The sequence below is a fragment of the Schistocerca cancellata genome, chromosome 11 (genome assembly GCF_023864275.1).
Source record: "Schistocerca cancellata isolate TAMUIC-IGC-003103 chromosome 11, iqSchCanc2.1, whole genome shotgun sequence".
NCBI classification, from domain to species: domain Eukaryota; kingdom Metazoa; phylum Arthropoda; class Insecta; order Orthoptera; family Acrididae; genus Schistocerca; species Schistocerca cancellata.
Window position 1 is genome coordinate 95,817,673 of NC_064636.1, and position 26,356 is coordinate 95,844,028.

Genomic DNA, 26,356 nt, shown 5'->3' on the forward strand with positions numbered 1-26,356 from the left:
GCTAGAAAATGTCCCACTGGAAACGCGTCGACGTATGTGGTATCAGCATGATGGTGCACCTGCACATTCCGCAATTAACACTAGGCTGACCCTTGACAGGATGTCCGACGGGCGTTTCATAGGACGTGGAGGACGCATAAATTGGCCAGCCCGTTCTGCTGATCTTACACCTCTGGACTTCTTTCTGTGGGGTACGTTAAAGTAGAATGTGTACCGTGATGTGCCTACAACCCCAGAGGATATGAAACAACGTATTGCGGCAGCCTGCGGCGACATTACACCAGATGTACTGCGGCGTGTACGACATTCATTACGCCAGAGATTGCAATTGTGTGCAGCAAATGATGGCCACCACATTGAACATCTATTGGCCTGACATGTCGGGACACACTCTATTCCACCCATTAATTGAAAACGGAAAGCACGTGTGTACGTGTACCTCGCCCCTCATGGTATTGTACATGTGCGTCAGTGAAAAAGACCAATAAAAAGGTGTTAGCATGTGGACGTAATGTGCTGTTCCAGTCTCTTCTGTACCTAAGGTCCATCACAGTTCCCTTTGGATCCCTACGTAATTCGGTGCTCTGCGATACACACGATCAAACAGCGGAGGAGTGGTACTCACCGTCAACTTTAGGTTACAATATCTCCGGATGATGCAACAAACGGCACTGATTACGTATTTGTTTATATGTTCAGATGTGCTAACAAAACCTAACGTGGTTCCATTTAGAAAAACTTAGGTTTGTGTTAGAAACATACTTCCGTGCATTTTTTATGGTTTGTATTAACCAATTACACTAGCCCCTCACCTCAAGTTCGGTCTGTGGAATCGATTCGTCAGTATTTGATGTGGTTTACGAAATATATCCAGCGGTAATGTTAGGTGACTCACCCTGTATATGTCTGCATTTTTCCAGTCGCGTTTCTTTCATCCGGGATCTGGTCCTCCAATTTGTCTAGCAACTGTTGCACCTTATAACAAAAAAAGATCATTTATCCTATGTTCTACCTCCGTTTTTATTTTCTACGTCACACGGTATATTTCACAAATTGACAGTTTTTGTTTCATTTTTTTTTTTGTCATTTCAGTTTAATAAGTCACAGCTGCAAAATACTAACGCGAATTGTTTACAGAGGAATGGGAAAACTGGTAGAAGCCGACCTCGGGGAAGATCAGTTTGGATTCCGTAGAAATGTTGGAACACGTGACGCAACACTGACCTTACGACTTATCTTAGAAGAAAGATTAAGGAAAGGCAAGCCTACGTTTCTAGCATTTGTGGACTTAGAGAAAGCTTTTGACAATGTCGACTTGAATACTCTCTTTCATATTCTGAAGGTGGCAGGGGTAAAATACAGGGAGCGAAAGGCTATTTACAATTTGTATAGAAACCAGATGGCAGTTCTAAGAGTCAAGGGACACTAAAGAGAAGCAGTGGTTGGGAAGGGAGTGAGACAGGGTTGTAGCCTCTCCCCGATGCTATTCCATCTGTGTATTGAGCAAGCAGTAAAGGAAACAAAAGAAAAGTTAAGGGTAGGTATTAAAGTCCACGGAGGTTCGCCATTGACATTGTAAATACGTCAGGAGACAGCAAAGGACTTGAAAGAGCAGTTGAACGGAATGGACAGTGTCTTGAAAGGAGGATATAAGATGAACATCAACAAATGAAATGATAATTAAATGGACACCCTAGCTGCAAACAGGCGTTGATTTACTTCATTGGGGACATGTTGAAAATGTGTGTGCCCCAACCGGGACTCGAACCAGGGATCTCCTGCTTACATGGCAGACGCTCTATCCATCTGAGCCACCGCGGGCACAGAGGATGGTGCGTCTGCAGGGACTTATCTCTTGCACGCTCCCCGTGAGATCCAAATTCCCAACATTTCCACACCACTACATCAACAAAAGCAAAACGAGGATAATGGAATGTAGTCTAATTAAATCGGGTGATGCTGAGGAATTAGATTAGGAAATGACACTAAAAGTAGTAAAGGAGTTTCGCTATTTGGGGAGCAAAATAACTGATGATGGTCGAAGTAGAGAGGATATAAAATGTAGACTGGCAATGGCAAGGAAAGCGTTTCTGAAGAAGAGAAATTTGTTAACATCGAGTATAGATTTAAGTGTCACGAAGTCGTTTCTGAATGTATTTGTATGGAGTGTAGCCATGTATGGAAGTGAAGCATGGACGATAAATAGTTTGGACAGGAAGAGAATAGAGGCTTTCTAAATGTGGTGCTACAGAAGAATGCTGAAGATAAGGTGGGTAGATCACGTAACTAATGAGGAGGTATTGAATAGGATTGGGAGAAGAGAAGTTTGTGGCACAACTTGACTAGAAGAAGGGATCGGTTGGTAGGACATGTTCTGAGGCATCAAGGGATCACCAATTTAGTACTGGAGGGCAGCGTGGAGGGTAAAAATCGTAGAGGGAGACCAAGAGATGAATACACTAAGCAGATTCAGAAGGATGTAGGTTGCAGTAGGTACTGGGAGATGAAGAAGCTTGCACAGGATAGAGTAGCATGGAGAGCTGCATCAAAGCAGTCTCAGGACTGAAGACCACAACAACAAGTGCAAGGAAAATTGAACATATAATTCCACTAAAAGAAGTTGTATTCCTGAACTACTCACACCCATCAAGTTGTTTTTGGTAAAGCTGGGGCAATCATCTACACTAGGAAAGTATGGCATGATTGCAGGAAGATTTTTCAACACACTTTCTATGGCAGGCTTTAGGCTTAACCACCTTGTAGGTACATATCTTGACAAAGCATTGTATTCTGTATCAACAAATTGAAAGAACTCTTTCAACTTGGATAACCTTTTAGATGAATTTGAGAAATAGTTGAAAGTCGTAATTACTAACATTTCAGTATCTGTTGATACAGCGTTCGTACCACATTTAAATCAGTATGGAGTATATGTGCGCAGCCATTTGATTTCAATCTCCCACGATTTTTCTTTTTTAAATGAACGTAGAGTTCTTTTTCCCACAGTATGCGTTTGCATTGTCTACAGTAAAACTTGGAAACCTGGGACAAACTCACCTTGTGTTTTGGAATCCTTTTCAAGCTCTGCCCAGGCATTGCAGATCGGCCAGAGTCCTCATAGAAATCGAGAATTCTGTGCTTGCGCATGGAAGCAGCTTACATAAATTGGATAACTTTTGATTAGGCTACCTTTGTTGGAAGCGTCAATTAATGCCTCACATTTTGTTTTTCCACTCGTGATTTTACTTGCACTTGTCGAATTCGGGAATAACTGAGAAGACACTTTAACATTGCAGTGAGAGCTATGTTGTTGTTTAATTGTGTGAAATGCGAATGTAAGCTCAGACTAGTTATCTGTAAACGATAAAGAAGCTATATTAACAGCGTTTTTGTAATTGCCTAAGCAGGTCTATTATCACCCTGAAAATCAGAAATTTTGAAATTAGCATTCAACTACGACATACCTTGTCTGCTGTCACGGTGTCCACCTTGTAGAGACTTCCCATCAGTGTGGTTTGAACCGATGTTAAGCGCCTTGGTTTGTGGTTGACACTGTTAAAATAACAGCTGGCGTCGGTTATGCCGCCGTGTGAAATCGAAAATCCCTCTCCACCTTTACCAACACCAAAGTTACACATTGCTTTGTATACATTTCCTGGAAATAGTCGAAATTCTGGAAATTCTTCTTCCCAAACTTGAACGATACACTTTCCGTCTTTTATTCCGCAGTGTGCAGGTTTGAATATCTACGCTGGTGTTGTTACGCTCTTGGAAGTAGGTCTTACTTATTTATTAGATATCTTATTACTGTTGTTGTTGTTGTTCTTCTTGTGGTGTTCAGTCCTGAGACTGGTCTGATGCAGCTCTCCATGCTACTTTATACTGTGCAAGCTTCTTCATCTCCCAGTACCTACTGCAGTCTACATCCTTCTGAATCTGCTTAGTGTATTCATATCTTGGTCTCCCTCTACGATTTTTACCCTCCACGCTGCCCTCCAATGCCAAATTGGTGATTCCTTGATGCATCAGAACATGTCCTACCAACCGATCCCTTCTTCTAGTCACGTTGTACCACCAACTCCACTTCTCCCCAATTCTATTCAATACTTCATTAGTTATGTGATCTACCCATCTAATCTTCAGCATTCTTCTGTAGCACCACATTTCGAAAGCTTCTATTCTCTTCTTGTCCAAACTATTTATCGTCCGTGTTTCACTTCCATACATGGCTACACTCCATACAAATACTTTCAGAAACGACTTCCTGACACTTTTATAAATCAATACTCTACGTTAAATTTCTCTTCTTAATAAACGCTTTCCTTTCCATTGCCAGTCTACATTTTATATCCTCTCTACTTCTACCGTCATCAGTTATTTTTCTCCCCAAATAGCAAAACTCCTTTACTACTGTGTCATTTCCTAAACTAATACCCTCAGCATCACCCGACTTAATTCCACAACAATCCATTATCCTCTTTTTGCTTTTGTTCATGTTCATATTATATCCTCCTTTCAAGACACTGTTCATTCCGTTCAACTGCTCTTCCAAGTCCTTTGCTGTCCCTGACAGAATTACAATGTCATCGGCGAACGTCAATGTTTTTATTTCTTCTCCATGGATTTTAATACCTACTCCGAATTTTTCTTTTGTTCCCTTTACTGCTTGCTCAATATACAGATTGAATAACATCGGGGAGGGGCTACAACCCTGTCTCACTCCCTTCCCAACTACTGCTTCCCTTTATGCCCCTGGACTCTTATAACTGCCATCTGGTTTCTGTACGAATTGTAAATAGCTTTTCGCTCCCTGTATTTTACCCCTGCCACCTTTAGAATTTGAAAGAGTATTCCAGTCAACATTGTCAAAAGCTTTCTCTAAGTCTACAAATGCCAGAAACCTACGTTTCTACAAATGCTAGAAACGTAGACTTGCCTTTCCTTAATCTATTTTCTAAGATAAGTCGTAGCATCAGTATTGCCTCACGTGCTCCACCACTTCTACGGAATCCAAACTGATCTTCCCCGAGGTCGGCTTCTACCAGCTTTTCCATTCGTCTGTAAAGAATTCGCATTAGTATTTTGCAGCCGTGACTTATTAAACTGATAGTTCGGTAATTTTCACGCATGTCGACACCCGCTTTCTTTGCGATTGGAATTGTTACATTCTTCTTGAAGTCTGAGGGTATTTCACCTATGTCATACATCTTGCTCACCAGATGGTAGATTTTTGGCAGGACAGGCTCTCCCAAGGCCGTCAGTAGTTCTAATGAAATGTTGTCTATTCCCAGGGCCTTGTTTCGACTCAGGTCTTTCAGTGCTCTGTCAAACTCTTCACGCAGTATTGTATCTCCCATTTCATCTTCATGTACATGCTCTTCCATTTCCAAAATATTGTCCTCAAGTACATCGCCCTTGTATAGACCCTCTATATACTCCTTCCACCTTTCTGCTTTCCCTTCTTTGCTTAGAACTGGATTTCCATCAGAGCTCTTGATATTCATACAAGTGGTTCTCTTTTTCCCTGTAAGCAGTATCTATCTTACCCCTCATGAGATAAGCCTCTACATCATTACATTTGTCCTCTAGGCATCCCTGCTTAGCAGTTTTGCACTTCCTGTCGATCTCATTTTTGAGACGTTTGTATTCCTTTTTGCCTGCTTCATTTACTGCATTTTTGTATTTTCTCCTTTCATCAATTAAATTCAATATTTCTTCTGTTACCCAAGGATTTCTACTAGCCCTCGTCTTTTTTCCTACTTGATCCTCTGCTGCCTTCACTACTTCATTCCTCAGAGCTACCCATTCTTCTTCTACTGTATTTCTTTCCCCCATTTGTGACAATTGTTCCCCTATGCTCTCCCTGAAACTCTGTACAACCTCTGGTTCTTTCAGTTTATCCAGGTCCCATCTCCTTAAATTCTCACCTTTTTGCAGTTTCTTCAGTTTTAATCTACAGCTCATAACCAATAGATTGTGGTCAGAGTCCACATCTGCCCCTGGAAATGTCTTACAATTTAATACCTGGTTCCTAAATCTGTCTTACCATTATATAATCTATCTGATACCTTCTAGTATCTCCAGGATTCTTCCATGTACACAACCTTCTTTCACGATTCTTGAACCAAGTGTTAGCTATGATTAAGTTATGCTCTGTGCAAAATTCTACCAGATGGCTTCCTCTTTCATTTCTTTCCCCCAATCCATATTCACCTACTATGTTTCCTTCTCTCCCTTTTCCTACTCTCGAATTCCAGTCACGCATGACTATTAAATTTTCGTCTCCCTTCCCTACCTGAATAATTTCTTTTCTCATCATACATTTCAATTTCTTCATCCGCAGAGCTAGTTGGCATATAAAGTTGTACTACTGTAGTAGTCATGGGCTACGTGTCTATCTTGGCCACAATAATGCGTTCACTATGCTGTTTGTAGTAGCTTACCCGCACTCCTATTTTTTTTATTCATTATTAAACCTACTCCTGCATTACCCCTATTTGATTTTGTATTTATAACCCTGTATTCACCTGACCGAAAGTCTTGTTCCTCCTGCCACCGAACTTCCCTAATTCCCACTATATCTAACTTTAACCTATCCATTTCCCTTTTTAAATTTTCTATCTGCCCGATTAAGGGATTTGACATTCCATGCTCCGATCCGTAGAACGCCAGTTTTCTTTCTCGTGATAACGACGTCCTCTTGAGTAGTCCCCGCCCGGAGATCCGAATGGGGGACTATTTTACCTCCGGAATATTTTACCCAAGAGGACGCCATCATCATTTAACCATACAGTAAAGCTGCTTGTCCTCGGGAAAAATTACGGCCGTAGTTTCCCCTTGCTTTCAGCCGTTCGCAGTACCAGCACAGCGAGGCCGTTTTGGTTAGTGTTACAAGGAGAGATCAGTCAATCATCCAGACTGTTGCCCCTGCAACTACTGAAAAGGCTGCTGCCCCTCCTCAGGAACCACACGTTTGTCTGGCCTCTCAACAGATACCCCTCCGTTGTGGTTGCACCTACGGTACACCCGTCTGTATCACTGAGGCACGCAAGCCTCCCCACCAACGGCAACGCCCATGAAGATATTCAAACGCATTAACAGCCACCAACGTTTCTCTTAACCACGCTTCAGCTACGTAGTTTCTATTTCAGACATCGTGTTCAGTCACGGCCCCTGCATCGTTGTGCTTCTACTGCCGCGCTGTACGAAAATGGCCGAGGCCGCTTCCTGTTGCGTGGTGAGACGCGCGCGTGGAACACGGGTAAGAAGTGCCGATAAATTGGCTGTTCTTGCTGTTTGTCATAAATTCACAGAGATAATCGGCTTTGAAGAGTTCCGAGGGACTGTCACATATAGCTACAACGTAACTAAAAGTGAATGTACAGCGGAACGTAATGGCTTGGTTATTTATTGCAATACATGGTTCACTGGTTAAAGTACTGCCTCGGGTAGGTTTGTCTCGTTCAATTTGAATTACCTGCATCTCGTATTTGTAAAATTCATCATTTTTTATGAATAATGCACAACTTCTTATTTTTAAGTGCATATTGCACGCGAAATTTCATTTCAATTATAAATTCTCAACTATCGATATTTTATGAAAGACAGTTAACAAATTAGGAAAACATAACGATTTAATTATTCTGTGCAAAAATGAAAAGCTAAATACTCCTTATTTGCACGGTCTCCGTTGTTCTATGCCACAGATGTGTGTCGTAGAAACATGAATAACACTCATTTTCACAGCATCGCGCGCAGCCTACAAATGCTGCATTTGCTACTGTACCATTACAGTATGAACCCAACAGAACTGACCTGGAGCCGAGTGAAGTTATTTGGCCCCAGAAATGAAAAGACTGTTAAGCTCCCAGACGTACTGGATCTAACGCACGCAGCTCTTTCACCGGATCGGCCCGCGCAGAGCCAGCGTGAAATTGTGCCTACTTTGAGCTGTAATATCTCGGGAAATCGTTTTTGTAAAGAAATAAAATTTGGCCGGCCATCTTGTACAACTTTATGCGTTCTCCTAAGAACCATATTCAGCCGGAAAATTGTAGGTAAATCGGCCAAAAAATTAGGCACCCGAAAAAATTTCAGTTTGGCTTCTTGCATCTCCTGAACTCATGCTATGACGAACGTGAAACTTGGCATGTAGTAACCTAACAACAAAAGGTTCTTAAATACAAAGTTACATTTCCAAAGCACTTTTCAGTACTGAATGAATTAAGCACAGAATTGAAGATTTCGTAAAAACGTCAGAAATGCGGCATTTTCATTCAGATTTTCCTAAAAAAACTGCTCCATAGATCATACCAAGCTGTACAACTGGAAAGAAAGTTGGGCGTGAAAATCAGGCCCGAAAACAATGTAAACTTCGGGTTAGCATGTCTAGTAGTGTGAACGCACGATGAAAATGAAATTTAGAGTGCAATAGATTGACTGCACAAAGATAAGGAATAAAAATTTTTATTCCCCTACTATTTTCCAATAATCCACAAATTAGTCGAAAATATGTTGATTTTCATGACAAGATGAAAGCAGGGTGTATTACACACTCCTTTTTCAAATACCGTTTTCTATTAATTATTCAAAGCCATTCTCATTCGAACAACAAATTTTAAGCCCCCCATCCTCCCCAGAACAAAGAGTTTAATTTTCAGTATTGACTGACAACAGAGGCAAAGTAGCAAGAAAAATCGCACTGAGAAAACAGTTTTGACTTTGGCGTGTTGTTTCTCGTTGATCGAAGGCGTTTAAATCAGTTATGGAAAACATGTTTTGTACAAGTAGATAGTGTGATATACATTTGTACTGTTCAGGATGAAAGAATGTGCCCATGTTACATGTTAATAATTTAAATGTACCGTATGCAGATTAATGAAGGGTTTTGTTATACTGGCGCAAAGTACTCGGCGTAATTACATTTCCCACAGTACAGATATTGTGCCATCTCAATCACCAAGTCCGTTCATTCGCCAGTAAACTGCTACATATGAAGAAGTCAGGCATCGTTTAAATAATTGTACACTTGTTGCATCTACCGGGCTTTGGCGGACATAAAAATAGGTTTATATTTCTTACATTTTTGCGTTTTTTTTAGTGATTAATTCTGAAGTGTGAATAAATTTTCTCAGATTTAGTTCCCAATGATGAGTAATGCTTCTTTGTATGATTAGTCTCAAACCAGGGTGCAACGCGTAATGGAGCGTCGCAACTTTTGCGTCGGTCTCTATTTGTTTCCGGCGCACTTACTGTTTCGTGCAAACCACGCATCTGCGCATTAGCGTACTTTCCTGCGAATGTTCACTCTCAACAGCCGGGAAATGTCTCCGTGTGAATCGCAGAGGATTCTCGTCATCGCAGTACCTTCCCCTACAAGCTTTCCTCCGCTCTGTAGCATATTTTTCTACAATCACCCTTACGAGAGAAAGGTGACACTACGGGTGCCAGTTTTCGCCCTGTTACCACCGGTGGAGAGCATGAACATTTAGAATGCACAAGTCGAGAATGTGAAAAAAATACTTCTTATACCATTTCAGTCCTACGCGCTGATTCCACTGAGCTGAGTTACATGTCACAACGGTCAGCTGCACCCATACTCGAATTGTTCCCTACAATACATTGCGGTTTCTCTATTTTTTCGTCAGTATTTGTCAGTCTTCTCTGTTCCAACCATTCGTGTTGTGTGACTTGTGGTCAACATGTACACGTCTCTCGTATCGCACCACTTGATAGCAAGGACCTTGTCAGTGGACCTAAACTCAGTTTCTCCTCGTTTTAATTTCGTCTCCAGTTTTGGCATGTTACGCCTGTTCTCACGAACAGTGCCACACGCGGCTGTTCCATGATGTGAAGCCAGAGGAGCAGGCCCGGCTGCGGTACCAGCCAGTCACTGACATACAGAATGTGACCCTGTTCCAAATATAAAATACACCCACTGTGATAGTTACACAGTCCGAATGTCTTTGTTCCGAATCTACTTCGCTTGGTTGGAGTAACTTGCTTAGAAGATATTCGTCCTTCGAACAGCAATGGACTTTCGTCTATACAAATCTTGTGATGTGGGTGACATGAATTACGAAATGTCTTACGAACTTTGCCAACACTAGCCCTAATTTTCAATAGACTGTCGCTTCCAGCACTCGCAGAGTTATCACTGAAGTGTAAGATTCTCAGAAGTAGACAAAAACGGTCTCGGGACATAATTTCGCTGAAAACTGGTGTGTTCACAAAAGTGTATCTCTGGACCAATAATCAGTTAATTTTAACTTCTTAACTTGCGCCATTAGAAGGCAAACAGCAACAAAACGATACATTTCCTCAAATCCAGTGTCTTTCCATTTTGACAGTCGAGAATTCACAAAAAAATGGTTCAAATGGCTCTGAGCACTATTGGACTTAACATCTGTGGTCATCAGACCCGTAGAACTTAGAACTACTTAAACCTAACTAACCTAAGGACATCACACACATCCATGCCCGAGGCAGGATTCGAACCTGCGACCGTAGCGGTCACGCGGTTCCAGACTGAAGCGCCTAGAACCGCACGGCCACACCGGCTGTAGTATTTTTTCTGGTGTAAACGTAAAAACGAATTTGTTTCGTCTGCAATAAATTGAAAGTTCTTGAGACATAAATATCACAAAAAATGAAAGAATGTTTGGGTCAGTATCTGGTATTTGTGTCCTGAACTCGTCATTGAAGCAATGGTTTAATGGCTGGAAATTGGTTTCTTTCCAGTCAGATGTGTCACGTAAGTGCGCATTTTTCTGAACCGTTTCACTGTCGCTTTCTGATTCCTCGGATTCAGAGGAACTGCTGACTTTAACTCTCGCTCTCCCCTCTGACGTTAATGGCTGAGGACTACAGCTTCGAGATTCTGTTGAAGACCCATCACTGTTAGCAACGTCAGATAATCCACACTCACTGTCGCTCTTAGTGCGCATATCCAGGATTTCTTTCTGTGCAACCACGGCGACGTGACGTTTCTCACGTAGGAAACAAGTAAACTGACGAAATTACAGGAATGTAAGTGGGATTCTGCAGAGAGCGAACACAGCAACGTGCACTCTGGAACTACACAGTCAGACCACTGAACAGCTACGAGAAGAACAGGGCGGAAAGACAGCTGTGCGTGTACGCACGTCCGTAGCGCCCAGGAAGCTGTGACTCGGCGCGCCTCAACTCTGCCTGTGGCGCGGGCCGCGTCAGCACTGCCCGTGGCGCCGCAGGCAGGGGAGAGGCGGGGCCGCGCGTGTCCAGGGGAGGTTCGAGGCTGCCGCCGATGCACACCGCCTCCACACTGACCGAAGTTCGTAACGTGGAATGTAAACACTGAACGCAATTAACAACGTTTACCCTCTCATGTGGAAATTAAAATGCGATATTTAATGGTTTGTTTACTGTTACTCTTCCCCATGTCCTCACAACCTCACAATGTTTCAACATTGTTTCATTGCCCTACCATGACTCACTTTTCATGGGAGCCCTCTCGTCCGGTGAGTGTAACTACAACCCCCCCCCCCCCCCCTACACACACACACACACACACACACACACACACACACCAAAAGTTTTGCGGTTCCCAGAACTCCTGAAGATAAACGTTGACTGTGGATATTGTATCACAGTCCCTTTGACAGTTCAGAGACGTCACTAAACCCACCCAAAAATGTAAACAGCTATGCATGGCCAGCGTCTGTTAGACAAAGCGGGTCGGACAGCCAATCAGTTCGTCATTCCACCCCCGGAAGGTGATACACGGCTCGTGTTCTATGTGGTTCAACCATGCCTAGACGGTAAACAGCGCGGTTCGGTCGCGTCCGCATTGTCCCTTTGTGCTGGGAAGGGCTCTCAACAAGGGAAGTGTCCAGGCGTCTCGGAGTGAACCAAAGCGACGTTGTTAGGACATGGAGGGAGGGAGAGAGAGAGAGAGAGAGAGAGAGAGAGAGAGAGAGAGAGAGACAGGAACTGTCTATGACGTGCCTCGCTCAGGCCGCAGTGGATGACCGCTGCCTACGGATTATGCGTCGGAATAACTCTGGCAGCAACGGCACCACGTTGAATAATGCTTTTCGTACAGTCCCAGGACGTCGTGTTACGACTCACTGTGCGCAATAGGCTGTATGATGCGCAACTTCACTCCCAACGTCCATGCCGAGGATCTTGGCAACCACGAGGCCGTGCAGCGTGGAACAGATGGGCCCGACAACATGCCGAATGGACCACTCAGGATTGGCATCACGTTCTCTTCACCGATGAGTGTCGCATATGCCTTCAACCAGACAATTGCCCGAGACATGTTTGGAGACAACCCGGTCAGTCTGAACGCCTTAGGCACTCTGTCCAGCGAGTGCAGCAAGGTGGAGGTTCGCTGCTGTTATGGGGTGGCATGATGTGGTGGGCCGACCGACGTATGCCGCTGGTGGTCACGGAAGGCACCGTAACGGCTGTAAGACACCTGAATTCCATCCTCTGACCGATAATGCAACCATATCGGTAGCACATTGGCGAGGCATTCGTCTTGGTGGACGACAATTCGCGCCCCCATCGTGCATCAGGATTACGACATCGCTCGACTAGTGGCGAACACGTTCTCCAGACATGAACCCTACCAAACATGTTTGGGACAGATTGAAAAGCGCTGTTTATGGACGACGTAACCCACCAACCACTCTGCCGGATCTACGCCGAATCGCCATAGAGGAGTGGGACAATCTGGACCAACAGTGCCTTGATGAAGTTGTGGATAGTATGCCACGACGAATACAGGCATGCATCAATGCAAGAGGACGTACTACTGGGTATTAGAGGTATTACAATCTGGACCACCACCTCTGAAGGTCTGGCTGTGTGGTGGTACATCATCCAATGTGTGGCTTTCATGAGCAATAAAAAGGGCGGACATGATGTTCATGTTGCTGTCTATTCCATTTTTCTGTACAGGTTCCAGAACTCGCGGGACTCAGGTGAGGCAAGACAACTTTTGGTGTGTGTGTGTGTGTGTGTGTGTGTGTGTGTGTGTGTGTGTGTGTGTGTGCGCGCGCGCGCACACACTTCAAATAACTGACATCGGCAGTTGAAAAAAGATTATTTCGTGAGATTAACGATTCTTCCCTTTGACTTTTATTGAAGTTAGAATTTTGCCTCGTGTAGGATTTTCAGAGGCATTTATTATACAGAGAAACTTACGACCAAAAAGTCTGTTGCAAAAAAGTCAGTAGAATGGGAAAGCAGTCCAAGTAGCAAATTTTTACATTTTATTTATTTGATGATTAATTACGGGCCGAGACCCATTTTCAAATCATAGCATTTACGAACATGTCAAATGTTCGTAGTACATTTTTGAAACGTTCGGAAATCCCATTTCCGATTATGTTGCGACGATTTCAAAATTGGTCTCGGCTCGAAACTGGTCATCGAATGAATAAAAAGTAAAAATTTGCAACTTGGGCTGGTTTTTTATGTACTGATGAATAGTAGTTGTCGCCCTAAGGTACTGCAACACGCTGGAAGTTCGCAAAAGAAAATGTGTTTGTAAGGTGCAGTAGCTGCTGTTAATTTTTTCCAGAGAAAATCTGTTTCTCACATGTATAAGACTCCAGAATGATTGCAGCTTGCCATACTTTAGACATTTGGTGGGTGATTTGATAAATGTAATCGATAACCTCTCGACTTTTCACTAGCTTTTTCCACTCAACTGATTAGTCATTCGACGGCTCTTCACTGATAAGGGATCTGACTTCTAGACACGAACAGGTTTTAAGCAGTCCTTTAAGGACTGCATGGTATTCGGAGGTTGGTGGTTACAGTGGGGAAGCAGAGCCACTTTGCCGGAGGACAGGAGAATCTCGTGTGTGTCTTTTTCAGCAGGAAGGGCGTCCTGGTTTTTAGCCGGGCGACGTGTGTCATATGTTACCTACGATGCGTTAGTGTTGCACAATCGCAGTTCCCCGGCTAAGTGCATAATGAAACTCATCGTATGTGTCAGTATGGGCACTGACTCTGTTGTGAGTAATTCTGCCCATTTATCACTTTACGATGTCTGCATACAGGGAAAAAACCAAATGACGAAAACTGACGTTTGATAGACACACAGCCGTCCATTTATGTGGCCTCACAGTTGCATTTGTGTGCGCTGGTGACGTGATGACGTTCAGAGGGAGCACATGGTCGTAATAAGGACTGAAAACGCCACACACTATGGGATTCTTCCAGTATTTAACGACCGTTAAGTTCTAACTGTTCCTTTCAGCTCTGCAGGAAGTTTCAGTACAGTAATGCAAAGTCTATAGTTACCGCGGATGGATGATGTATTGCTCATAATTACGGACTCGCTACGTATTATCAGAGTTGTTTACGTGAGAGAGCAGCAAGGTCCTTATATTTACTGGAGGAACCAATCAGTTGCAGTCCCTTAAAAGATAAGTGTGATTCTTCCTCCTCCCAAACTGAGTCTCACTTATCTACACCCTTGAAACGACTGTGAAGTGCATGGCACTGGGTACATGCATCGTATCACTTACTAGGAGTTTCTCATGGTCCATTCACGTTCAGGGGTGTGTGAAGAATCATTATAGTGCCTCTGTGTGTGCAGTGATCAGTGTAAACTTGTCTTCGTGATCTGTGCGAGAGCAATACGAATGGAGTTGTGATGTATTCACAGAGTCAGGATTTGACGTTGGTTCTACAGACTTTCTAAATGTGCTTTTATGGAATATTGTCTCCTCCAGAAATCACCTGCACTCAGTGCAGCCCTTAGCTCCTCGAAAACCATGCAGAATGGCGAAATTCTGGGCTGATTTAACAATTGCGGCATTCCAATAAACCTTGAAAACAAAAGTCAGTGAAATCACTCGCCCAGACTCAGTATAGAAACATTCCTATAATGCATATAATGTCTCGTAATCAGCACGAAACACGCCGCGCAGTGTTTGTGTACGAAATAAAATGTTCACATGCGAATATCTCCTAAAATAAATCACTCACAAATCTCAAGCTTTCACAAAATATTCTGTACTGTAGTCGCTCTTTGTCAACGGCAAGAGAAGCAATAAAACGCGCAAATTTCTTTATTTTGGAATAAATTTGATCAGCGTGATTTAACATAGGCGTTTACCAGAAGATGGCTCCCGAACGACTTCATCGGCTCGTAGATCGGAGGCACAAAGCCATACTGATACGCACAGGATATGCTTAATTCCTATTGGCTAATATATTAAACAGCCAATCAGATCATTTCGAGCACTTGTATACTTCAGGTATTTTTATGTCAGCCAATCAGATTACTGGATGTAATTTAGACTGGAAATCACGTAATTCCAAAACTAAATAAAATTTAATGAAGACAAAATTAGATTCCATTCCGCAACATAAATTACTTACAGATTTAATACTCAACGACCCTTCTGGCTGCCTTTTACAAAACCAAAGTAAGTCGGCCATACGCCACAAATTCCACTATTGTACAAGAAACTTTATCACACATACATTTACTTAATTTCCATAAAATTTCAACGTATGTCCTCAGACCCTGCAAAACACTTAAACAACCAAAACACGATGAAATAATAATTTTCCAAAGTACTTTCTATTTAGTCAGAAATCTGTGGTAATGAAACTAAAGAAAATTCCAGACAATTAGATCTTATGGACCTGTACTTCTGGTTGTAGTTTCAATTGATGCTATAGATGAACCAATCACAGTCGTCCCTTAGGTAAAAATTTATATCTCCGAAAGTACTGAAGTTATTCACCTGAAATCAGCTGTGCCAGCGTGAGAACCAAAATTCTGCTCCTCCCAGCTCCGTGGTAAGCTACGCTTTCGATGTGAGATGACAATTCGTAATAATTAGCTACATTGCAAACCCAGAGAGTGGTTGAAAAAGTGTTGATATAGCTGACATGGCCAGTTTCATCTGGTTGTTTCATTAAACTGATAAAACTGACGGAGTGAATAAACAGTTGACCAGCCACTCACGTCTTGCTGCATCAGTGACCTGCCCATCATCCGTGTACTGCTTGCCGTGGAGTGCATCCTTCGTTGGACCAAACAGACGGAAGTCGGAAGGTGCGAGATGCGGGTTGTTCAGCTCTGAGTGATCCACCGGTCACCTTGAATGAGAGCACGTTCCCACATCGCAGGAGTCACAGCCGTCTGCAGCTGACCGACACGTGGAGGTCGGCCAGATATGCACAACCCTGCTGCGACGATGGCGCTGCTAGGCCAGGCTTTGATCACCAGTAAGCCCTTCTGACGCTGACAGACACCTCGCACTAAGACTCGCGGTGCTTCTGTTCACTGCCAAATCTCCTCAGACATTCTGCAAGCGGATATGAAGATCTCCGATGCTCTGGTTTTCATCCGAAAGAAACTCAGTGACAGCTCTCTGCTTGGGTCGCACCTCCTTTACGGACGCCATTTTGGAGGCTACATACAGTGCTGTCAGCTGTTGGAATTTCATGAAGCTGTAGGGGCTGAAGCGGGAATATTCCACGATGTCTCACAAATTTCGCATTTTTCCAACAGAAATTGGCCGAGAAAAAAGTGTAGCGTTGCAGATCGAACGCCCCCGTAGTTTTATAAGTAGCTCAGTCGGATGATTATGCTTACGTATTTTACTCTGGGTCCTTGATCTTGGTGTGGCTAGGTTCTTCACAATGCCTGTCTTCTTTTCAGCATCTGGTAGCAAGAAATGTGTGTGTTTGAGAATAGCTCCTCTTTAGATTTCTCTCCGAGGTAACTGGAAATTTGTTTAATATCGTTCTCGGCCGAAAACACTAATCTTATTGCTATCTGAGCTGCACAGTGAAGTCGCTACCACAGCCAGGACAGACACACAGCCAAACCAGTTACAGAAGTACTGGCCTGCACGTCAACTGGTTCCGAAAATGACGAAGAGATTAAGGAAATGCTTTTAGAGAGAAAAGAAATTGGTCAGATCGTTAAGCGAGATGAAAACTTGTGATGCGGCACTCGAAATCGATAGTCGGAATACGAAGTGGAAGAAAAGTTGGAGGAGAAAAGAACTGAAGTAAGGGAATGAAAGGGGAAGCTGCCTGGCAGAATTTTGCTTACAGCACAATTTAACCACTAACAGTTGGTTTGAATCATGAAGACAATTGTGTACGTGTTAGGAGTCAGAATGCACCTCAGTATTTGAGACATACTACATAGTCCTAATATTTACTATTACTTTACAAATGAAATTAATGTGCTCGGATCGAACCTTCTTCTCTCATCGTGAGTCTGGAAGTTGCTAATGTCCATTCCAATCAGCTGGAAATTTATTTCCTGAACCAGAGATTACGAGTTGCAATTTTCATTTTAATCAACAACGTGGAAAGAAGTCCCCTCTTAAGAAAAACTAAGAAAGACATTGTTATCTAACAATCTATCCGGAGTACGATATATTATCTTAGAAATATTGGACCATGGTTGGCTATCTATTCAGAAAATACTGTCTGAAAAACTAGTTTCGTCGATTGTTGGACTATTTCTGGACTAGTTAGTTGGTAAAGACCAGATGCCATCAGACATTTGGAATTACAGTGGAAGGCCCCATCACATCGAAAACGCCTCTGAGGGGTGGAAGAAAGTGATAACATTAATATCAAAAGCTCAGTCAAATGTTTTCTCATTAATAAAAAACCTTCGAGAGGGCGTAGAGTGCTTTTGCTGATTAATTTCTAATTCGGATGGAAAAAGAATAAGGAACTCTGCAATTCATACTGATGAGACGACTGTAATGATTCCAAATTGATGGCACCGTGAAATCATTTCTGACTTGTGTGACCCACACACAGAAATTACACTGTAGAAGGAAACATCACCACCATTGGAAATTGTATCAATATTGAAAAGTAGTTTACTGCACGTCGTACTCATTGGAAACCTTGTAAACAACTTTAATGATGGACGAAATGAGACCACTTCCTCACGGTTTTCCTGGGAAAAGACACACAGACAGCTAAATACCTGTTGTAATTTCTGGAACATTCGATAATGGAAGACAGGTACCTTAAAGGTAATGCCTCTTCTAGGGCACCATCACGGCACTCCTATTGAGAGAGACTCCATGAAGAAAAACCTGTGTGGGTGGACAGCAAACAGAAAACCGGTGCAGAAGACACAAATGACAAGCAGCCACATCCACTCATTCGCCCTCTGTCTGCAGACCTGCTGCGGACCACTGCACGGTGTGTGGTCGAACCACTGTCCTCCCGAATGTGAGCCCAGAGTGTCTCACCGCCGCGCCCTGCATATCCAGTCCACTACTTGAGTTTCACACACGTTTCTCTGTCGGTTACTTGGCGCAGACACGCACGAAGATTGTGTCTCCAAAATATGCTGAAGGTGATCGGGACCATGGCTCTCTGTCTACTAATAATTCAGACACGATCCTGCTCAGTATCTTGGCAAATTTGTGATTACCTAGAAAACTCTTTGAGTGAAAGAATCTGCGAAAGCTCAGTGTAAACTACAGTCGCGTTGCGAGTATCACAATAAAGTAGAATACTACACCACTGATCTCGGGATATATTAAAGATTTATAAGACAATGACGTCTGTTTCTTAGACGAGGAACATGTCGATGCTCGATGACTGTATGGAAATGTAAACGGCTTTACAGCTTTTACCACTTCGTTCATTGACATGCAGCAGCACTTGGATGTAGGAAAATACCGTAACAATACCTGTAAACAACAGTAAAAAGCCGTTCATTATGCGATTACAACGCCAAGTTTTGAGCCTATAACGTTGAGTGGATACTTGGTATGGGGAGGCGAAAAAAACCAAAAAGCGATATAAAACGGAAGCAAATGTACAACTAACTAATGAGGGATGGGAAAGGAAGACTTGGGTTGGTCGGGTGGCTTCCAGAAGCCTGCAGTGCACGTGTTGGCCTGCGACCCTGCGCTGACCTCTGGCGCTACGCTCTGTGCAGCACTGCCTCGAAGTCTCCATCCACGTCGAGCTGGCGTGACAGAAGCCTTGGGACGAATTCTTAGGCGCTCTCCTGGCACCGTAACGGTCCGGCAGACGTCTTACGCTGGTGGAATGGAGATGCTGATTCGGCACGTTTCGAAAAAAGTGGACGCCGTGCTCGCGAAACCCAATTGTCTGAATTTAGGAAACCAGCTACACTGTAGTGTGTGGAACTATTTCACTGACTCCGTCGTTTGCCCCCTCATACGACCAGGAGAGTCAAGAGTGTTGTTGGAGCTGTGATGGAGCTTACTTTGGTTTAGCCATGACGTATCTATCATCTAATAAGTATCCGAACGTTCTGTGGGGCAAAGATGCTATACAAACATGTCCACGCCAGAAGGAGATGCAAATATATATTTGTGCGAAAGTTCCACAACACATGTTCTGGAAATGGAGCCAACGAGTTTCATTCCTAAACTGCTCAACCTGGAAATACCTGGGTACACCATAGCTTGCAACATTCGGATAAAATGGCGACATGATTTACGATAGTATTATGCAGCATTCTTTACCACGGAGGTGGGCGCTGCATCTTTTTCTGAAGAAACAAGACGCAGATATCAATCTGTTCAAAGGAGAGTTAAACATACCAATGAATTTAGACTTACAGTGGTTCAAAACGGCTCAAATGGCTCTGAGCTGTATGGGACTTAACATCGGAGGTCATCAGTCCAATAGAACCTAGAACTACTTAAACCTAACTAACCTAAGGACATCACACACACCCATGCCCAAGGCAGGATTCGAACCTGTGACCGTAGCAGGCGCGCGGTTCCGGATTTAAGCGCCTAGAACCACTCGGCCACGATGGCCTGTCAAGTTTAATCGTGCCTACCCTGAGACATTCACCAAGGAAACTGATTTCTGCATTACATGTACATTGCTTCTGATGTGTCACTGATCTGTGGAACCTGAGATAAGGAGGAAGAAAATTTTTCTCAGAGGTGCCACGAGCTTAGATTTAAATACAGGGCGTTTCAAAAAGAAAGAGCAGATTTCAAACATTTATTTCTCAAAAACTACAAATGATAGAAACACAATTCAAACGTTTCTTGTCAGAGAAAGGTTCAAAGTTTTTCAATGGTCCGCGCAGAAGTTCCATGCAAATCCGCAGTGGCGCTGGCGTTTGTTTGTAGGAAAATGGCGACGACACCACAGGAACGATCATTTTGTGTGCTGCAATTTGCAAAGTTAGAGTCCATTGTTGGTGTGCAACGTGCATTCCGCCGTCAATTCAACAAACAGCCGCCTCGTCATAAGCAAATTTATGAGTGGCATCACAGATTCGTAGAAGATGGTTGCATCTGCAAGCGAAAAAGCACGGGTCGTCCACGCACATCGGATGAAAATGTCGAGCGTGTCCGTGCAGCTTACGAAAGGAGCCCTAGAAAATCCACGACACGGGCAAGTCACGAACTAAACATGTCTAAAACAACGGTATGGCGCGTTCTGAGTAACCGTCTGCACATGAAGCCGTACAAACTGCAGTTATTGCAAGCATTGCGTCCTGACGACCACAACAAAAGGTTCGAATTTTCAACTGCAATTCTACAGGACATGGAAGAGGACAATTTTGCCGAACGATTAATTTTTTCAGATGAATCAACGTTTCACATTTCTGGTAAAGTTAATCGGCATAACGTACGAATTTGGGCGAGTGAAACTCCGAGGGACGTTATTCAACATGAAAGAGACTCACCAAAGGTTAACGTCTTTTGTGCAATTTCGGTAAACAAAGTTTATGGACCTTTCTTTTTCATGGAGAAAACTATCACAGGAACCATTTACCTGGACATGTTAGAAAACTGGCTATTTCCTCAACTTCAGGAAGATTGAAATCACTTCATCTTCATGCAAGATGGCGCCCCACCACACTTCTCTGAACCTGTACGACGGTACCTAAATAACACCATTCCAGGACGGTGGATTGGAAGAGCAGGAGCACAAGATCAATGTCATCGTCTGTGGCCTCCCAGGTCACCAGACCTTACTCCCTGCGATTTTTATTTGTGGGGGTACATAAAGGACTGTGTTTATGTCCCACCTATGCCCGCTACTCTTCAAGAGGTACGACATCGAATTGTTGCGGCCGTGAATTCGGTAACTAAAGACCAGTTGCGTCGTGTGTGGCAAGAAATGAGATACCGGTTTGATATTTGTCGTGTAACAAATGGTGCTCATATTGAGGTACAGTTTTGATATTTGTTGTGTAACATTTGGTACTCATATTGAGTGAAGGACCGTTGGAATTGTGTTTCTATCATTTGTAGTTTTTGAGAAATAAATGTTTGAAATCTGCTCTTTCTTTTTGAAACGCCCTGTATAAGTCCTGTAACTTTAGTGCTGAAGGAAGTTTGTTGCTTTGCCATTTTTTTGCTATGACATATATAAACCATCTTTTGACTGAGAACAATAACATTTTTAGAAGGTGAAAGGAGTCTATCATAGTACCACGCTGGTAGTTACAAACCTTAGGTGATCACGAAGCAGTACGGACCATTGTCATTTGAAGGAAACTGGTGACGTTGCATTTGATTTAGGGTGGACAACACTTCAACAGCTGTTGTTTCATGCAGGTATGCATGCGCCTCGTACAAGTGTTGAGGGTGCAGTGTGAGGGCTGCTCAGTGGCACTGTGTTTCAGGACCACCCACCATGTCGGCAGTTACGGAGGTTCAGAACAACACAACCGAGGCCCTGGCCGCCCTGCTAGACGGGGGTGAAGGCGCCCTGGTGACGCTCGTGGCGGGCGAGACGAGGGTGGCGGCTCACAGGGCCGTGTTGGCAGCCGCGAGCCCCGTGTTCGCAGCGATGTTCGCGCACGGCATGCTGGAGGCCAGCTGCGGCCAGGTGAGGATCGACGACGTGGAGGGCCCGGTGCTGAGGCTCCTGGTGGCCTACACGTATACCCTGCAGGCCCCCCAGCTGCCCGACACGGCCGCCCAGCTGCTCTCGGCGGCCGACAAGTACGGCTTGTCGGGCCTGAAGGCTGCCTGCGAGCGGCAGCTGATCTCGCAGTTGGCCGTCGAGACCGCAGCGGCGACGGCCGTCAGGGCAGTGAGGCACTCGTGCCCGGACGCCACCAGGGCTGCCGTCGCCTTCATAAAGCACCACCCGCAGGTGATGGCCACGTGGGGCTGGGCAGACGCTGTGCTCGACTACCCACAAGAAGTCAACAAAGTCACCCGTCTGCTCGGTGAGCCACCAGCAGAAGCCAGGTAAGCACGATTCCATTTTTGGCAGTGCTAGTGTGAATTTGACGTCGTCCTTGCTTTGTTCGTCGTGGGTTGCTTTGTTGCCTACGTTGCATAGCACCGTAACGTCATCTACTTACTGATAGTCGGTCACGATGCTAAGTCTCTCGCTGTTTACACTTCTACTGCTTCTTATCAATTTTGCCTTTCTCTTATTTACTCTCATTCCATATTCTGTACTCATTACACTGTTCATTCCATTCAACAAACCATGTAATTGTTCTTCACTGTCACTGAGGGAATCAGTCATCAGCAAATCGTATATCGTTTCACCCTGAATTTTAATTCCACTCTTCAGTCTTTCCATTATTTCCGTCATCGCTTCTTCGGTATATAGATTGAACAGTAGAGGCGAAAGATTACATCCCAATCTGACACGTTTTTTAACCCGAATACTTCGCTCTTCGTCTTCCACTCTTATTTTACCTTTTTGCCTCTTGTACATATTGCAAATTACTCGACTTCTCCTGTGGCTTACCCGTATTTTTCTCAGAATTTCAAACATCTTGCAACATTTGATATTGCCGAACGCTTTCGCCAGGACCACAAATCCTATGAATGTTACGGAACGTCAATTTTCTTTTCCGTTCTCCTGTGTATTATCCTTCTTAGCAACTGGGATGCTAGAGCTGTTAAGCTGATTGTGCGATAATTCTCACACTTCTCTGCTCTTGCAGTCTCCCAAATCGTGATGATTATATTTCTCTCTCTGTCAGATTGTATATTGCCAGACTCATACATTCTACACACCAGTGAGAATAGACCTTTTGCCACCTCCTCCAATGATTCTAGAACTTGTGATTGAATGTTGTCTATACCTTATGCCTTCTTTGATCTTAAATTTTCCAAAGCGCTTTTAAAATCTGATTCTAATCACCAATATTTTCCATACCGACTCCAGCTTGTTCTTCTGTCACGCCATCAGACAAGTTGTTCCAATCAGAGAGGCCTTCAGTGTACTCTTTCCAACTATCCGATCTCACCTCTGTATTTAACACTGGAATTCCCATTGTGCTCTTAATGTTACCACGCTTGCTTTTAATTCCGTTGAAGATTGCTTTGACTTTTCTATATGCTGCGTCAGTCGTCCCAAGGATCATTTATTCTTTGATTTCTTCACATTTTTCGTGCAGCCATTTCACGTTAGCTTCTCTGCACTTCCTATTCATTTCATCCTTAAGTGACATATTTCTCAATTACTGAATTTTCCTGAATATTCTTGAATTTCTTTCTTTGATTGATCAACTAAAGGTTTTCCTGTATTTTCCATGGTTTCTTCACAGTTAGCTTCTTTGTACCTACGTTTTTCTTTCCAACTATTGAGCTGTTAATTATCGCAGTATCTGTAGCCTCAGAGAACATAAATCTCATCTCTTCTTTCCTTAGTACTACTGTATTCCACTTCTTTGTACACCGATTGCTCCTGACCAGTCTCGTAAAATTCAGCCTACTCTTCATCACTGCTAAATTGTTATGAGTCTAAATCTACTCCTGGGTTTGCTGTACTGTCCAGTATCTGATTTCAAAATCTGACTTTAAACCTCCCATGTTTCAGTCCTTTCCCAAGTATACCCCCTTGTCTTGAATAGACTATACCAGCTACTACTAGGATAAATTTACTATAGAACTTAACTAGCCTTACTTCTCTCCTATTCCTATTCTCAAGTACATATTCTCGTGTAACCCTTTCTTCTACTCCTTCCCCTACAGTTGTGTTTCAATCCCTCCATGACTATTACATATGTACCAAATTACGTCTTCAATATCCTCATACTTTCTCTCTCTTCACCTTCAACTTGCGACGTCATCATGTATACCTGAACTATGGATGTTGTTGGTTTGCTTTCGATTCTCACGAGAACATCTATACTCATCCGTTCACAGTATCTCACTTTCTGCCCTGCCTTTCTATTGATACTGAATCCTACTCATGTTATCTGCTGCTGTTGCTACTACCCTATTCTCATGTGGCCAGAAATCCTTCCTTTTCCCTTTCCTTTTCCTTTTCCCTTTCCCCTTTCCCCTTTCCCTTTCCCCTTTCACTTTCCCCTTTCCCTTTCCCCTTTTCTTTCCGCGTCACTGACAGACACTACAGCTAGATACGTCCTCAGCATTTCCCTTTTCTTATTTTCTAGCTTCCCAACCACATACAAATTCCTTACTTTCCACATGACGACTCGTAGAACGTTATCCTTTCGTGGATAACTCAACTTTTTTCTCATGGTCACCTCCCCCTTGGGCCTCCTTGCCTGGAGGTTTGAATGGGGGACTAGTCTTGCCAATGGAGAGTCTGTACAGCACAGACTTATTGAATCACATGCCTCATTGACGGACGTTATGTATCTTTAAGCAGTGGTTTACATTGCCTTCTGTATCCTCACGTTGTTGATCATTGCCAATTCTTCCTCATTTAGGGGCAGTTTCAGACCTCAAGGGAAAGAGTGTGCCCTGAACCTCTGTCGGCCCTCCGCCCTCTTTGGAAAGGCTGTTGGCTGAAAGAGGGTGACACCTTATGCTGGAAGTCTTCAGACACCAATGCTGATGATTCTTATTCAAAATTTAAGTGATTGTGAGGTTCAAACCCGGGACTGAGGACTTTCCTGATTACTAAAAAAGACGCTACCCCTAGGTGACTGGCACCAAAGAGCAGGGTATGACTCCCTGAGATATCCAGTAAAGCAGGAGCTATGAGCGCTGGGGCTACTCATGCACACTGGGGGCAAACAAGAAGAGAATAATCCAGCCAGCACAATAATATTGTCACACTCAATGCTGTGCTTTACAATCACATTTCCTTCTTGTCTCTGTTCAGCTATCACCCTGAATGTTTTCCGTGCATTCCCTTTCACTAAACAGAGAGGCAATCTCTGCCCCCCCTGGTCTTGTTTGAAGTTCCCTGTGGCGTCACCAGAGGTCGTCCAGGGAATCCTATCAGGTTTCCTGCTACTGGCATACAGCAGATTATATTTGCTGTCCACCTACAGGTGTAAGACATATCTCCCACAACGTCAGTATTGATGTGACGTTTTCATCCAGCTATCGTTTGTTGCCTCTGTCTCTCGGATACATATGCTCCATACAAGTCTATTTTGTTTCCTTTTCAATTAAAAAAAAATCCATATTCAATAGACTACAGGTTACTTCACAAGTTGTAAACATTGTCCATCATATAAAAATTGCATACACTGCGTAATCCATTTTTTTCTTTTAATGGTGGCCTCTACTGCAAACTGCTCAACACGAAAATTGTTGTTTAAGAAACACATCACCACTGCTCTCTTTTCAATGAATCGAATTGTAGAGACATTACACACATATGTACAGTTCTATTTGCTTTACTCAAATGCAGATTTTGAATATACTCCTGATAACTTTTATAGCATAGCTCTTTTAATTCTTGTCCATCTTCGTCATTCCCTCAGGCTTCACATAAAACAGCGCCTGCATATCCATGACCATATAGTTTCAACAGTAAGTTGTATTCCAACTTATCAGTTTGTTTCTCTATCGCTGGATCTCTCTCTCTCTCTCTCTCTCTCTCTCTCTCTCTCTCTCTCCCTCCAGTGATATAATTCAGCATCCATATATCAGTTTTCAAATTACCTCACAACCAAAAGTAGCAGCCAGTTGACTTTCACTGCTTCTAAATTCTGTCTGAAAGTTGTTCTGTCAGGGCAGCAAAATTGTTGGCCCTTATGTTTAGAATTTGGTTTGTGCTTCATTTTGAACAATTTTTTGTTTTGCATGTTAAGCTACGCTAATGGGGAATATAGCAGAAGTAGTGCAGAAAAAGATCAGTTAATTGGTGGCACAGTCACGTTAAGTGACAGGCTGGTGTTGTTGGCACTGAGTGTACTGTTGCCCCGGTGGACAGTCCCTCTGCTGTACCGCCTGCAGTGAGCCCCTGTGTGAACACGCCCATCCACACAGTGTTTCTCTGTGCAGCTCGCCAACCGCCACAGGGGGCGGGCCCACCCCCAACTCTGACCGTCAACCCCACAGCGGCCACAGCCGGACTCCTGCTGCAGCTGCGCCTCCCACGTCTGCCCGACACACCCCTCCACCTGATGACGCAGCCGTCTCGCGCTTCCGGTGAGTTGTGTTACCACAGG

The 26,356-nt window shown here is 43.6% G+C and overlaps 1 protein-coding gene across 1 annotated transcript in view; it reads left to right on the forward strand.

Moving 5' to 3' along the window:
- The window catches only part of LOC126108679 (ankyrin-1-like), a 65,432-nt gene that overhangs the window by 15,336 nt on the left and 23,740 nt on the right, over positions 1-26,356 (forward strand). Inside the window, exons 2-3 of the mRNA XM_049913989.1 lie at positions 21,635-22,208; positions 26,190-26,336. Of these exons, the coding sequence (XP_049769946.1) occupies positions 21,646-22,208; positions 26,190-26,336 (710 nt within the window). The 5' untranslated portion in view covers positions 21,635-21,645. The remainder of the gene's footprint in view (positions 1-21,634; positions 22,209-26,189; positions 26,337-26,356) is intronic.